The following is a 15,677-nucleotide window of genomic DNA, read 5'->3' on the forward strand; positions in this document are numbered from 1 at the left end:
ATGAGCATTAAATAATAATTTGTATAGCGCTACGAACCCTCTGGCATCTATGTGCTGCTTTCTGTTACCCATGGTGTGTGGTGCTCATTTATCAACCTCAGAAGGATGAAAGGCTGCGTTTCACCATGCTGGGATTCGAACCTGCATCGGCAGGTTCTGCACAGATGCCAAAGCGAGTGCTCTATCCACTGTGCTATCTGAACAGCAATTTAGTGGGGGGAAAATGTATGAGGGCTCATTTAACAAGCCATTGCTTTGACACCACAGAAATAAGAAATGAACATCTTGATTCTGAGGGCCAGCACAAAGCATCAGTTAGCGGACCAAATTTACACTTTCTTCCAAGAGAATGAACATGACAGAAAAAAACTTAAAATAAAACTACACTTTATTTTCAGGTCTTTATCTCACACACACGGTTACATGTGGCAGATGCCCGAGAAGGTAAACTAATTTTCTTACCCGAGTGTTGTAGTGGCCGCTCTGGGACATGGACTAAATGCATCCCCTCGGCATCCAAGAACTCTTAACACACCAAGCACTGCCATATGGCTACTTAATGGCACTTGGATTAGGAAAGTCGGGTCCATTGCATCACCGTGCAGACAGTCTGTGAAATCAATGCAGTGAGGTGTCCAGCACCAATTTGTGCGGTGCCCAAGTCACCAGTTATGACGTCTATGTGCTACGCCTCTAAGTAACAGCACATGGGCCATGTCCATACAATAGCACACTGGAATTGCTTGTGTATGTAGTTCCAACGAGTATGGCATACTGCCAAAGCAATCAAAGAAGTTGCCACAAATTGTACCTGCGCTAGGCCAAACAAAAGGATGGACGTGTAGAAATAACCCGAGGCATGCGCAACAATGTGGCTATAGTGGCTGAGGCACTTTGGACTCTATACCACGTATCATAAGCCGGTTTTGTATGAAACGCGTTTATCAGCTTATCACTGGTCAGGCTAACATTTGTTAAAAGTACAATCCTTTCCGTACCTCTGCACGGAAACGTATCACTGCGTCAGAGAGCCAAGCAGCACCTCACTCAGGAGTCCCAACAGACTGGGATACGCCTGGGGCTGCTTTTGTTTCTGTGCAGACGAGACCTGGCCTAGCGGTTCGGGCAAGGCAGATCCCATTGGTGGCAGTACCCGATTGACGGCTGACCCCCTTTTGCAATGACGCAGACAGGCAAAAAAAAAAAAGAAACCACTGCCCAGAGCAATGCCAGTGGTTCATATTAAAGCAAAACCTTCCACATCTCTTGATTGGCTGAACCACTCACCTAAAATTCTCCAGGAACATGATGCAAACGAGCACCCAATTACAGTGGCTGGTGTTGCAACCATTTTATCCTCAAATCCAAAAACGTAGATATCCCAAAGAGTATGTATATTCCTGGCTACAAACATGTTAATGTTATGGTGAGTTTTGTGAACACCGTGTGTTGGGTAGTCACACATGCAAGCTTTTTAATCACAGACTTGCTTATCAAAAATAAAGCACTGATCATTTCTATATTCCTGAAATGCTCCGATTTAAGGCAAAGCAGACAGGAACACTCAATGGTGCTTTTTCAAATGACAGGTTCTGCGCTTTATAAGTGCCACCCAGCAAAGGAAAATTGTCGACTAGATGTATTCTGCAACAAGAAAACCGGCGCGAAGATTTCCTGGAATACCGAAAACTTATTTAAAAGTTCATCTCTTCATAGCTTACCAATCGGGTACCACCCACCATTAACTGAACAAAGGCCCAAAAACGCCTGCCGGATACAATGTAGTCCACCCTTCAAACGTACACCATATATAGCTCGCACGCACTTCCAAGACTCCGTTCCTGGCGCACAAAGCGTTAAGCACACCAATAGAAGCACCTGTCGCAGCCTTCAGGTGCACCTGCCACGCCCGCGTCCTCCCGTGCAGGAGACAGCCACGGAGGGAATAGATGCCGCCCCAAGCCGCTCAGCCACACCCCAGGCATCTGGCAGCAGGGTCCCACCCAACACCACCCCCCTGCCCAGGACAAATGGCAGAGCAGCTGGCACTGCGCCGAGCCATGAGGGGGCAACTAGAAGGGTGTACGCATGAATGAACGGTGTCACTCAGCAATATATATGTATCGGGAGCCATGCCTATGGCAGCACAGCGCCCACTACACACGAGCAACAGGCTGTAAGAGTCATGCTCATACCTTCTGCCCCAACACACACGCCAGTGCAGGTGACCGCCCCTAGATCAGAGAACAGAACTTCGAAACCAACTCTTTCCATACAAATAGTGTGACGAGCACCGAAACAATACCAAGAGCCAACCTGGTATGCGGCACAATGCCCAACGACGCTGTATATCCGCAGCACTGCCCGTGTACAAGGGTTTTAAATGACACCTGCAGCACGCACCCCCACCTCCAGAGTACACGCAACAAAGCCACAGGGTTTTCCAACAAAGCACAGCAAAATCTATATCTCGGATGCCACACGCGAGGGCGTAATCACAAGTTACAATGTGCCACCGCCAAGTTCATCTTTCCCCGTTCATTGGCGTTCAATTAAGGAGGGGGGGTAGTCTGGGCGTTTATGTGCTGACAAAAGTTGAGGGGAGCAGCGCCTGAAAATTGGCGGGAAAAGACAAAGCCCCCGCGAAAAGACCTCATTATAGCCTGCCACCTGCCCAGCCAATGGCAGGCGGCAGCTCACTGGCCTCGCAGAAACTACCCCCCCCGCCCCCCACTGGGAGCGACCCAGCCACACGACAGCTGCCATCCCCAACCCCCAACAGTGGAAGCTCCAGACGTGGAACAAAGCCGGCCCTCGTGCGAGAGGAGGCCGCCGGGGGGGGCTGTCAAAGATGTGCGCGAACAGCGCGGCTGTTCCGGTCACCTTAGCGTCGAGAACGTGCAGAGGGACAGGGCAACTGGCAAAAGTAGGCCTCACTCTTAAAAGTGGCTGTCAAGGCACTGCACAGTGGCGGCTATGAAGACCATACTACCAAAAACGGGACCACTTGGCTTTCCAATAGAAACAATCTTCAGAAGGGGGGCAGGGGGGTGATCACCCAATTCCGAGACAGTCCCGGGAAAAGTGGGTCGTCAGATCACCCTATCGCAGCTCAACTTAGTAGTAATGGGGGGGGGGCGGCGGGGGGAGTTGGCGCGACTGTCCCGTGCTTCAAGTGTGCTGTGGGAAGGAAACTTGCACTTATCCCGACCACAATGCACCTGCCCTAGCTTACGAGCACTGCAGGGGAGGGGGCCACTTAACGCCCAGCAGGACCCTAAAAGAGCCGAGTTACCTGAACACCAACAAGAGCAGTTTGCGACCCCCGCTCCCCCAACGGTTGCCATGCAAACATACCCATGAGGCATCAACCGAGTGCTAACGTGACCGAAAGAGCGCTAGGACCATGGGCCTATAGGGAACTCGGAAGATTTCCCCCGTATGCATGGGCCTCTTACTGTTCTCTTAAGAAAAAGGGTTGGCTTGCTGAAAAGGGTCCAAGATTGTGCCACTATGAAATGTATTTCCAGGGCCTCTTTTGGGTCATAGTCCACCGCAGGTTAGGATACCACTGACAGACATGTTAAGCATAATATAGTGCACATTTATTTGGGTTAAAATTAGGTCTATAAAAAACCAATACATACATTAATTCCAACTATCTCACTTATTACAAAGTTAGATTTTTTGGCCTGCTATGTACTACCGGAGTTAAGCCCCCACCACCCCCACGAGATAGCTCCAGCCTTCTGGGCCGTGCCCATTACCAAGGAGATGCTGCCAGGGCCAGCTCAATGCTACCCATGCAATGCCAGTTCTGTGGGTGCGCATGTGGCACGCAAGTCTGCCGGTACATTTACACGACCCAGCAAGCTGGCAGTGTATATAATGTGCATAGCAAGGAAAGGTCCAACTGCAGCTGCGTTTATGCCCACCAAGTTTGTGTGGGGGTGGTCATATGTTGAAGGATGGCCCATGCAAGCCACTACGGTTCACATTGTTATGGCGAAAGGTTGCTGGTGAGCAATGGAAGGTACGGAGTTTTGTTAGACCGCGGGGAACCCCGAAATGACCAGCTGACCCCCCCCCCCCCCCAGTGCTTTACCTGCTCTGCAACAGGCGCCGCACAGTTTACCCCCCTCCCCCACTGTATGCTCGCAGCAGACAGACGAAACACAAGCATGAATGGGGAACAGGTGTCAGCTGTGCCCCCCTGGGGCCTGTGGTGAGAAGGGTGGAGCAGGAGCTCGAGCAGCAACGACTCCACACGCAGGCCTCTAAAAACAAGTGGCACCCAAGCAGAAACCAGCCCGTGTCCCCGGATGGCTGACAGCCACTGAACAAACATGACTCGGAGTATGCCAGCTCATCGTGAAGGGAGCCAGCTCGCAGGCACTGCCCGAGCCGGTGGGGGCAGGGGAGACAAGTAACCGAGTGGCGCTGGTCTGGGTGAAGATTAGGGCAGGCAAGGCGCGCTCCTGGTTGGCAATTCACAATGCAGATTTGATGCAACTCCAAGAAAGTAAAACTATGACTGGCCACTTCGCTTTCCTAGAATTTAGTCAGACGGTCGTTCTATATTGGACTACCGATCCCATTGACTTCCTGTTTATAATAGTCAACGGGCACATGCTCTCTACAGGACCAGAGGCGGCTAGTAAGCCTAAACCAGCCCAGCAGTTGTGCAAACAAACCGTACCGGATCTGAAACTCACTCAAAATGTGCACTAGCCATCAGAGAGTGATCATTGGCGCTTGTCACGTGGTGAGTGGTTTGCAAGTGCAGAATTGAGGGGGCGAGTTTGACTGGCTAGATCCCTCACCTGAAAATTGAGTACCACCATTTGGCCCCATTAGAGCTTTTAAAGGAAATGCTTCAAAAAAACGATCCCCCCCAGAGGAACTCCATTGTTGTCCATTCCCGTCACCTCGACCTCTGAGCAGGAAAGGCATCGTGACCTACAGGAGGAAATCATATCCATACAACAACCACCACATCAAGACTGCACCGAGCGTGTGGACCCCCCCCCCTCCTCCTTGGCTACAATGTGAAACAAATGCACACACCAGCTAATGTCAAATAAGCACCAACTCAAACTAGCGTGAAACTACACCACCACTTCAAACCCAGCCACTAACCCAGTCTCTTGTGGCCCCTGGTTTTCACCTCTGCTCAGAGCATGGCTAGTAGGTCTCGCAGGTTGACCGGCATTGCCAAGATCCAGGACACCTGACCTGGCTTGCAGATGCAGAGTAAACCCAGGTTTTTTTAAAATTGTTATTACGACTGAGAGCCCCATGTGTGAGGTAACACATACACTGCTTATGTGTTGCTAATGCAGGGCACATCACCATTAATAGACAGTTGAGAAGCTCTGTGTGGCATGGTTTAGCGACTGTCCAGTCGCACCAATTACTGGCTCATACTGCCAATTTAATCCTGAAACTACAGAATTAAAGCCAAGCCCCCGCCCCCACCTAAACAAAGGCCACTGGTTGACAGAAGTTGAGTAAACTTTGCTTTGTCCAACACTAGAGTTTTCACCATCGCCTCTTTGTTAAGTTATCCTTATGCACAATTAAAGCGATGCACCACACCAAGGAGGCCACATTAAATGACAGGGGGATACGGATTATGCCCACCTGTTAAGGGCCCAGGAAACACCACGTAGCAGAACATCAGACACGTGTCCATCCATAGGACAGAGGAACGGGCAAAGGTCGTAAAAAACTAGAGCTAGTTGGCACCCATTTGCAGCAAAGAGCAGGCATCGAAACTATGATTGGATAAGCAAGAGCTAAAAGCAGCGTCTGGGTACACACACTAACCAGAAGCTACCACTGGGGAGTGACAAGCTAACAAATTTACACATAAGACGCACATTTATCATGTTGTCCCTTCATGACCCCTTGTGCTTTATCGTATGGATGTCCTAATGTCCATTTATAGATTGTCCCAAAAGTAACATCAATTGGCCTGTGGAGCCAAGCTCCTGGTAGAGGTTATCATGGTTGTTCCCGGCTAACGCACAGCCTTTGTTTGCAGCCTTGGGGGCGGGAATCAGATATGGTGCATACAAATCAGGGGCCAGACATTCACATCTGCTTGATGCACCCCAATTCTCTTGGGGATGCACTATGAAGTTTTTTTGAAGGCAGACAGAAAATGGGTGACCAGCCATTCTGGAATAAGTGGGCATAGCGTTCTGACATTTTCTAGGAAGAAAAGGTCAGCCGCAAACTCACTCACCGGTTCCCTTTGGCAGTTCACAGGTGCCAATTTGCCCCTTCGGTCTCCAAAGACAGATCCAAAACATGAACACGTCTTCTTGGCACTAGACCGTCTTAAACATTGAAGTGTTAGCACACCCCTTCTACAGCCTCCACACCCAAAGCTTCTACACGCAGGGAGGTTGAAAAACTATGGTGTACTCAAAGCAACGCAAACGGCCAAGATTCAGCCCAAATTTGTCCCCCCACTCCCAATTGCACAGTTCACCTTCACAAGGTTCAAAAACAGAGCCATTTACCTCTGCTGCCATCATAGGAGAGCCTGATTAGCTTAAAGCCAGTAGTAATAAGAGCTACTTAGGGCTGCTAGGCCAACTAGTGCCGTACAAACATGCATATGTGACATTAACTATGAGTGTTTGAGAGTGCAAAGATTAATGACATTTAAATAAGGATCAAAAAGTTCTTTTCCTCTCACATAGAAGTTAGATTTGCAGTGCACTGTGTACTCGCCCCAGGTTCCCCAGCAATAGCTCCTGCATACTGGGTGATGCCAGACACCCAGGAGCTGGTTTTGTCTCCAGCTCATCAAACCCCCGCCTCTCTTCATATAACCGAATACAATTTAACTAATGCCAACCTTTCGACCCCACCCACAGCACTTATCTGTTGCCCAGAGACCGTGCCACCAGGTGGCCTCTGCCCACAGTAGGGGTGGAGAAAACCAAGGAGGGGCTTTGCCACACCCTACCGCTGAAACCTTCTGGAAAGAGGAGCTAGGGATGCTACCAACACTGCCCTACAGATGAATCGAGAAGTCATTGCCCAGTCTTGCCGCAAATTACATCTTAGAATGTATCTCCCCCAACCAGGGTCGGGCTGGGGCATACAATTACCTTGGGCACCAATTAAAAAAGTGGCTCAAGAATTGCAAATGGCAATTCATTCCTGATGTGACAGACCAAGTAGTACCCAAGCATACATCAAAACAATAGGGATGAAAGTCAGACTGACCCTGTACGAAGTGCCCACCCCCCCTGCCCCCCAAACCATAAACCTGCCATCATTCACTGCTACTTAGTCTACATAACTACGACCAACGTTTAACTTCTGAAAAAAGTGCTAGAGCCAAAATATTTTCTAGCACTCCTGTGGCACTGCGGGTGGGCACCACTGCTGTCACCGCCCACACACATGGGGTTAAACTACTGCTCTCACTTCATAATGAAACCGAGTCTGGGATAGGTGCCAGGGCTCAAAAGTAAGTGCTAGGGCTGAGCAGTAGCAAACACAGTCACACATCAAGCACTGCCTACTGCACTTCAGTAAAAATGTACCCCTATCCAGTGGCCTGCAACCAAGGTAGTCTCATGCCCCTTATTGCTGGCCAGCAATAGCTCCAGGACTACCAACAGGGAGAACACCTGTGTGCAACCCCCTCCCCAACACAAGCACATTAACCAAACTGCAAGCAGCTGTCAGGGGACTGGGAACATTCACCGGCCTCCAAACAGGCCCAAACGCTGCGGATCAGGCCCGCGGGCTGCAAGTGAGTTTAAAGACCACCCTGCCATATCCCATTGGACCCAAAGCACCGAGACAGCAGTTAACCAGGAGCCCTACATGAGCCCCCCAAACCCGGAAGGCAGTTTATGCGCGAGACTAAATTCAAGTAATGCCCTCTCTCCCCAACCCAGGATCCCCGTAGCCCTGGCTCCCCCCCATATTCTACTGTGCACCCCACTTCCTTCCACCAATTACCCCGGGCCCTTCGCACCCTTACCGGCAGCCTCCCTACAGAAGCCGGTCTCAGCGGCTTCAGCTCGGGTCCATTAGGGGTGGTGTAGATGCAGCCGCCCAGGGGCGCCCCCGCTACTGGCTGCGGGTAGATCTGGGTGAAGTAGGTACCGGGCACAGCCCTCAGCTGCGGACTGGACAAGGCAGTACTCAAGAACGGGATCACCTTCTTCACCTGCGCCTGAGAGGGAGCGACCCGGGCAGGGGCCGGGGACACCCCCCGGGGCACCTTTAGCATTGCGGAATAGCGGCAGGAGCACGATAATGGCTCCAATGCACCGATGTTACCCTCCAAGCAGACGAGGCACCACGAACTCCTAGCAGACAGCGCCCCCACTCACTCCTAGCAATGGGTACCCCTCTTCTTCCTACAAGGCTACACAGATCTCCCTCTACTAGCATGTAAAAGTACCCCGGTAACAGTACACAGCCCCTTCTGTCAGATAACCCCTCTTGGCCTCCAACCGGACAGCCCCCTGTTAACCCGTAGAGAACCAACCACTGGACTGCAGCCAACCCGTTCTCAGCACCCCCTTTTCTTGCTGGCCAGCACCCCTTCCTCCAACCTACCTGGCAGGACCCCTCTCCGATATAGCCCCTTTCTTTCCCACTAGACAGCACCACCTCTCTCCCTTAAGTGTTAGTAGCCTTTCTCTCTCACAGCATAGACCCCCCCTCTTCTCTAGCTGGAAGCACCCTACCGTAGCTGGCAGCACCCTTTTAACAGCCAACCACCCAGGCCCTGTCCCACCTACCAAGAAGAGCTCCCCCCTCTCCTGAATCAAGCAGCCCCCTTCCCGGTTGACACTAGAGCCCAGTTCCTTTGCTGTCTCAAATAGCCCCCCTTGCGCAGCCCCCCTGCTCCTCGCTGTCGGGTGATGCGGGTGTCCACGGAGCCGGGAGGGTCCGGTCGGGGCAGGGGGGCGCGTGGGTGACGGCGGATTGCTTGCTCAAGTCCGGATGGATACGGATTCTCGCCCGGGTCTGAGCCGATCGCTCTCCCTCTTCCTCCTTCTTGTTCTTTTTTTTTTAGCGCCAAACTTGCGTGCCGCGAAATTCGGATCTCCCGCGGAAATGGGCGGGCGCTGATTGGTTGCAGAGCCTAAGGGGAAAAACCTGTAGGCCCCGCCCACCGGCAAACGGAGACAAAACAGCTACATGAAGTTATGCAGCCCTTAAAGGGGCAGCGCACTTTAAAAGATCTGGAGGATGGGAGTGGGAACAGAGGGAGGGATCGAATTGTAATGTGTCTTTAAATTATTGGGGTATTTCGGCAAACAAAAGATGAATCGAGGTTAGTGGGCGGTTTAAAGACATCCGTCCCTGAGAGTGTCTTCCATGCTCAATGTCCAAGCTACTTTTTTGGGGGGGACGCCTGTACTATAATTGCAATTCTATACACTTCGAGAATGCCTCAAATTATAAATATTATTCGTTATATAAAGTACCCTAACATACATTCTGTGAAATGGATAGCACAGTGAGTCATGCGCGAACCCTGCAAAGAAAACTGCATTTTGGTTGGAGTGCATGACCTTTTCAAGGCTCCACGGTTCTGCGTTTTTGTCCCGTGGGAGGCGATGCAGCCTTGTGGCTTGCTTAGAGATATTCTGTCCAATCCCGTTTCCGTGCTTCATCAAAACATTCGTGTGATGTTAGGCAAATTACTTCACCCGCCTCAGTCCAGAATTCTAAATGTGCATGCTGTCATGTAAATTAAACAACTAACTTGTGTATAGGCGCGTTATAAATGCCATACTACATATCATATCATAGGTGTGCAGTCTGTGACAGTATATCCATTGCATGTCCTACATTCCCCAGCAGTTTAAATGCACGTATCTCGCCTTGGTTTCAATAGTGTGCAACAGCTGTCCAGTATGTTAACTTTCATTATCTCCTCTTCCTCGTCACAGTACTTAATTTTGAGGCCACCAGCCTCGAGGACAGGAACTTTCCTTCCCAATTAAAGTGTTCCACCCCTCCCTCCTGGAGCTACAATACCTCCCTCCACCCATATCCCAAGTCAACATTTTCTTGTTTTCCGAATAGGGACCACCTCACTGCTGGACTTTGCGGAGTACCGGTTGGGGACCCCTGGGAGTAATATACCATGCACATGGACGTATGTAGGAAACCAGGTTGAGAAAACAATATTAAGAACCCTGTAATTGTAATTGTAATCGTCATTTATGTAGTGCCCTTTCCCATTTGTATGGCTTCAATGAGCTTGGTGGTTGGAACACCCCAGGGCACAGAAGTCCATGGGCCTCATTAGGAGTTTGGAGGTAACAATGGCGCTATTAGCGCCATGGCTGTCTCCAAATCCTTACCGACTCTGCCCTGGTGAATGGAGCTATTACCGCCCCATTCCAAGGTTGGCGGGGGCGGTAATTCCCCATTCACCAGGGCCCTTCCCCATTCCCATTTGAACCCCAATAGGCATAGCTCTCAAGCATTTGTGTTGCAAAGGCGGGTGAAAACACCCGATTTTATTTTTGGCGGGTGAGAGGCCCATTGAAACGAATGGGCGTGCAGAAGGCCTGGCGGTTGATACAGCTGTTTACAAGGCGGTGACACCCGCCAAAAGCGTGTGAGTTGAGAGCTATGCAATAGGGCTCAATGGGAATGGAGAAGGTGCTAATAACGGTACCGCAAATTGCAGTGCCGTTATTAGCACCAAAGTCCCTTTGTGGGTCCCGTCCTTAACGCCTTGTAAAACCAGGTGTTAAGGGAGGACCCGCAAAGGGAACTCGTAACAGGGCGGTAAGGGATTACCGGTGCCCGTACCGGTAATCCCTTACCGCCCACCTCGTAATGAGGCCCCATGTATGGGAGATTCTAAGAGTTAACTTTATGATGCGCGTGTGCATTGTGCCAGGTTAGGACTAAGGAGAGCTGACTAGGCTCCAGTAAGCAGCCCCGCGGTCAGGCACGTAGGTGGGTTCTCTAGGTGGATTAGGATATTATATGATATGGCATTTATAACGCACCTATACACAAGTGTTTCAAGGCGAGTCTAAGGGTATGAATGTCAGGTTGTGTGCGAGAGGTTTCAAGTTCAACTTCTACACACCCCGTTCTCTTCACAAAGTTGCACTGTGCGCATAACAGATATCTGGACCCTCATTGGACATATTCTCTAAGCTATCTGGGCCTGCAATACCTTCTCCCACATCTCGAGCTGGGCGGTTCTCCACCTGTTGTAATTGGCAAGGAAAACTCTCCTGCAGTGTTGTCCTTCTGCTAAGCACACTCCACAACCCCATAATTCTCCCTCCACATGACCATCACTCTCTCCATCTTCCACACTCTGTTGTCTTCAGTTCTCGCATCAAATCTGAAAACCTCCTTCACTCTGACAGGTTTCAACCATTTACACCCTCCATCTCTGAGAGCGAAAAGGAGTTTGATCCTAACCATGTCTCTCAGTTTCGGAGGCACCCTCAGTCTGACACTGCTTCTGTCCTGCATCTCTTTGTTCCCAGAAAAACTTAAAAGTTATTGTACAGAATGTATAGCTAGACTTTTAAAACTCAGTGTGTAACGTCTGATGTGCCGCTCGCGTGTGTCTTGGGAGGGACGCATTAAGTGGTGATCCTGTCCGGGGTGTGGGGCAGATTCCCTGATTACTTCACTCCAATGGTGATGAAGCCACTCGCTGGGAAGGGCTAAAGCCCTCCTAAATTGAGTAATTTGAAGGCCGAAGACAGCACTCTGGCATAACCCTCAGGCCAGGGTGCTGATGGGAAAGGGATGTTACAGCAAACGCTCGTCAAATTTGTCACCCATGTGAGCACATTTCTTTAAGTTTAAATGATCATTAGCAGGCATCAGCAACAAACTATAGTGGCAGAGGACAAAATCCAGCCAAGCACGTATCAATATACTCCCCACCATAAAGCCAAATGCTTACCTGCTCTGCTCAGCTTTTATATGGCTCACACCCCCTGATGATAAGCTTCTCTTTGTGAAACTAAATAGCCTCTGAATTAGGGTGAAAGATGCTTCTTAAGGACTAAAGGAATTATTATAGATATTCAGCTTCCTAGTTTAAGAGGAAAGGGGCGGGAGTAAGCAGCGCAAAGGGTTAATGAAACTACTGCAGACATCACATCCAGTTCCTGGTGAGATACTGATACGGGTTTGCTTGCTAGACTGGCACCTGCTGCCACCTCACGAAGGTTCCCGGTTTGATTTCCAGTGCAAGTAACTTATCAACATGGACCCCTGTGCTCCACCTTTTTTCACTCAATTGTTTCAGCACAGTTGGAAGCAGAGAGCCAGCTTAGGTGTAAGGGTTACCGAGTGTACACAGCAAAGGCATAGCCGCATAGCCAATGGTAGGGATGTAGACATTTGTAGGGGCATTAGGTATTGGGTGATGGCTCATGGGCCGCCTTTTAAACCTGTCCTCTTGCCCCTCCACATTTTTTAATTCTGGCTCCGTAGCAAGGTGTATCACCTGAAGATGGGACTTGGATTAAAATATAACCTTGCATTTAGGTGTTAAATAGGAGTTAGGTTGACCACTTTGTGGTGTTTTTGTCCTGGTTTTTATACTCCCATAATTTGGAAGCCTGAGCTGTCTATCAATTGCACGTTTGATCAAGAATGCAGTGCTGCAAAGTCATACCGAAGACAGCTGTGCGCTATTCAAAACACAGTTGACATTCATATCCTAGATTCTGTCTCAGCCAGAGCTTGCACATTAAGTTTGAGGTGCTCCTCCGACACCAACTGTTTTCTGTAAAGTGGTCCTTTTTACTTGGAGTTAGATCTGTGCTATAGCAAATACTTAAATTAATAGTTTGATTAATTAGTTTCAATGAAACGAAGGCCAGCGCCACTAGGCCATGATTGGCAATCTAGCATTCTACAAATAAGACATTGAAACTAAATGGAAGCATGTCATCTAGAATAGCACATTTGAATAGCCCCCTTCAACTCACAAAACATTTTCGTGCAGGACTGTTGTAATGTTATTGTTGGTGTGGGTTTGTGTGGGGGAGGCAAAAGTAGAGTGTACTTTATTTAGACAGAGGGCAATGAAAGTGTGTTTGTTTGGAAATGGTTCCTGTTCCTGGGTGTTTCTAGTGCTGTTATAGGTACCTATGTCATGCTAGGTCTATCTCTGCTTGGTAAACCCCTTCCACCCAGCACCCACTGTTATATCTTATATGGCATGAAATATAAGCCGTGTTATTATGCTGTGTTCCATTATCCTTAATCTGGTATGCTATGTTAGGCAATGTTTTTGGTATGTGGTTGTACTATGCTACTATATGCTACGCTTGGTATGCTCTTCACTGCTTTGAAATAATAGGTTTTCTTAAGTTTGGTATTGTCAGAATCAGTCCTTAAATCTTTGCTTCTGGAGTCCTTTGCTGAGAAGAGGTAAGGCCTGTCCTTCCAGGTAGCGATTACAAAGAATAGGTAAGCACTGTGGCCGCCCCGAGAGCCAGGTTCGAGCAAAAAAAAAACCTTGAGGGGGGAAAACCCCCAAGATGAAAAGAAGAATGTGGAAGTAAGCAAGGATGTCCAAGAGGATGGTTCTTCACGGGCTCAGAGAAAGGCTTCAGCAATAGCACATGGAGAAGATCAAACAACGTGGAAACGACAAAGATCATTTCTGAAATCCTTGCAGATGAATGCAGCAGTTCAATACGAGCTCCAGAGTACATGCAGGAAGGCCCCACCGTGCCATGCCAAGGAGGAGGAGCAATAAGGATGGAGCAGAGGGATCCGCGAGAGGCAAGGTAAGGAGGGCCAGAGAGAGGTCTGGGAATTTCAGGAAGGAACGGGAGAGTAAATGAAAAGAAGGAAGCCAGCACAACACGAGGGATGCACTACAGAACTGGGAACCCAGTAAAGTGCACAGAGAGTGGGAATCAAGAAGTAGAAAGCTGGATTAAAGGACAAAACTAGAGTACCACAATCAAAGCACAAATGCAACGTAGAGCGCCTTCGACAGTTCTTCTATTTATTACTGGATGACGAGTGTGCCGAAGCACGCATGCGCGATGACGTCAATGCATGAAGGGAACGTCTACTATTTGTGAATTGTGGCCTAGTTCTAGGATCCTGTGTCGAAAGGTAGAATCCGGCAGGTAAATAGCAGAATTATGGTAGAACAAGCCGTCTCGGAGAGTGAGCAGCTTCTTAAGTTTTTCCGTTGGTGGTACACTGATGGTGTATTTTTGAAGTTGCTGCAACGAGTCTCTACCGAGCACACAAAGGTAGTGGCAGGAAACATCTTTCTGTGTGGCTCTTTTTCTATACTGTTGCAACCGTTCTGGGATAGCAGGTCTGCAATGACGTTCTTGGTTCCTGGAATATATGTCATCACAAACGGGTAATGTAAGAAAAAATGTGCCCACCGGGCTTGCCTGCTGTTCTGGCATTCATAATTCTGTAACGCCATCAGGTTTCTGTGATCAGTCCATACCTCGGTAGGAGCTTGGGCACTGAGGAGAAGGTGTCTCCATTCAGATCAAGCCAGTTTTATGGCGAGTAGCTCCTTCTCCAGGACTGAATAATTGTGTTCTGCCACAGAAAGGGTTTTGGAGACAAAGGCTATTGGATGTTCTTCGTGGTCTTCGAAATCTTGTTTTAGGACAGCGCCAACAGCTGAGTTGGAAGCATCTGACTCGAGTATAAAGGCGCCTAGGTGATCTGGTTGCCTTAACAAGGGTGCTGAGGTGAACAAGAGTTTTAGGTCCTCGAAGCCCTTTTGGGCAGTGGTTGACCAGATGAACTTGGTATTTTACTTTAGCAGGGAAGTCTAGGGGAGGACAGTACTTGAAAAGATTTGAATGAATTTTCGATAGAAGCTGGCCATGCAAAGAGATCTTTGGAGCTCCTTGATTGAACGAGGAAGGGAACATCTGTAGAACAGCCGTAACCTTCCTGTTATCCATGGATATGCCATCCCCAGATAGGATATACCCCAAGTAGGACACAGAAGACACGTCAAACTGGCGCCTCTCAAGTTTCACCTTGAATCATTGAGTTTGAAGTCTCTCCAAAACCTGATAAACATGTTGTTCGTGTTCTTCTGGGGTCTTGGAAAATACGAGGATATCATCTTGATAAACCACGACCAAATGCATCAGTAGATCTGCCAGGATCTGGTCAATGTATCTTTGAAAGACCGCAGGGGCATTGGCCAATCCAAAGGGCATCACCCGATACTGGAAATGACTGAAGGGTGTTCGAAAGGCATTCTTCCACTCATCCCCACTCTTTATTCGTATCAGATGCTAGGCACTGCAGAGATCCAGTTTGGTAAAAACCTTTGTATTGCAGACTGCCTCCAGGATATCTGGGATGAGTGGTAGGGGGTATTTTTCTTTCTTTGTGATTTTATTCAGACCCCGGTAGTCGCAGCATGGTCTTAATTCTGTCGAATCATTTTTTGGAACTAAAAATAGGGATGCCCCTCCAGATGATTTAGATGCCTTGATGAGATCGTTCTGTAAATGTTCATCGAGATATTGCTGTAAGACTTGTTTCTCTACAGGAGAGAGCAGAAACATCCGGCTAAAAGGAACACAGGAGCCTGGGAGGAGGTCTATGGCACAATTGTCTTCTCTGTGGGTGGCAGGATCTTCTGTTCTCCTATCCTAAACAACTCCTGATACTGTTCG

The 15,677-nt window shown here is 49.1% G+C and overlaps 1 protein-coding gene across 1 annotated transcript in view; it reads right to left on the bottom strand.

Moving 5' to 3' along the window:
- E2F2 (E2F transcription factor 2) overlaps positions 1-9,016 on the bottom strand; it is a 47,844-nt gene extending 38,828 nt beyond the window's left edge. Inside the window, exon 1 of the mRNA XM_069622960.1 lies at positions 8,015-9,016. Within this exon, the coding sequence (XP_069479061.1) occupies positions 8,015-8,266 (252 nt within the window). The 5' untranslated portion in view covers positions 8,267-9,016. The remainder of the gene's footprint in view (positions 1-8,014) is intronic.
- Between the last annotated feature and the right edge of the window lie 6,661 nt (positions 9,017-15,677).

This window comes from Ambystoma mexicanum, chromosome 11 (genome assembly GCF_040938575.1).
Source record: "Ambystoma mexicanum isolate Mex_15411 chromosome 11, UKY_AmexF1_1, whole genome shotgun sequence".
In the NCBI taxonomy this organism is placed as follows: domain Eukaryota; kingdom Metazoa; phylum Chordata; class Amphibia; order Caudata; family Ambystomatidae; genus Ambystoma; species Ambystoma mexicanum.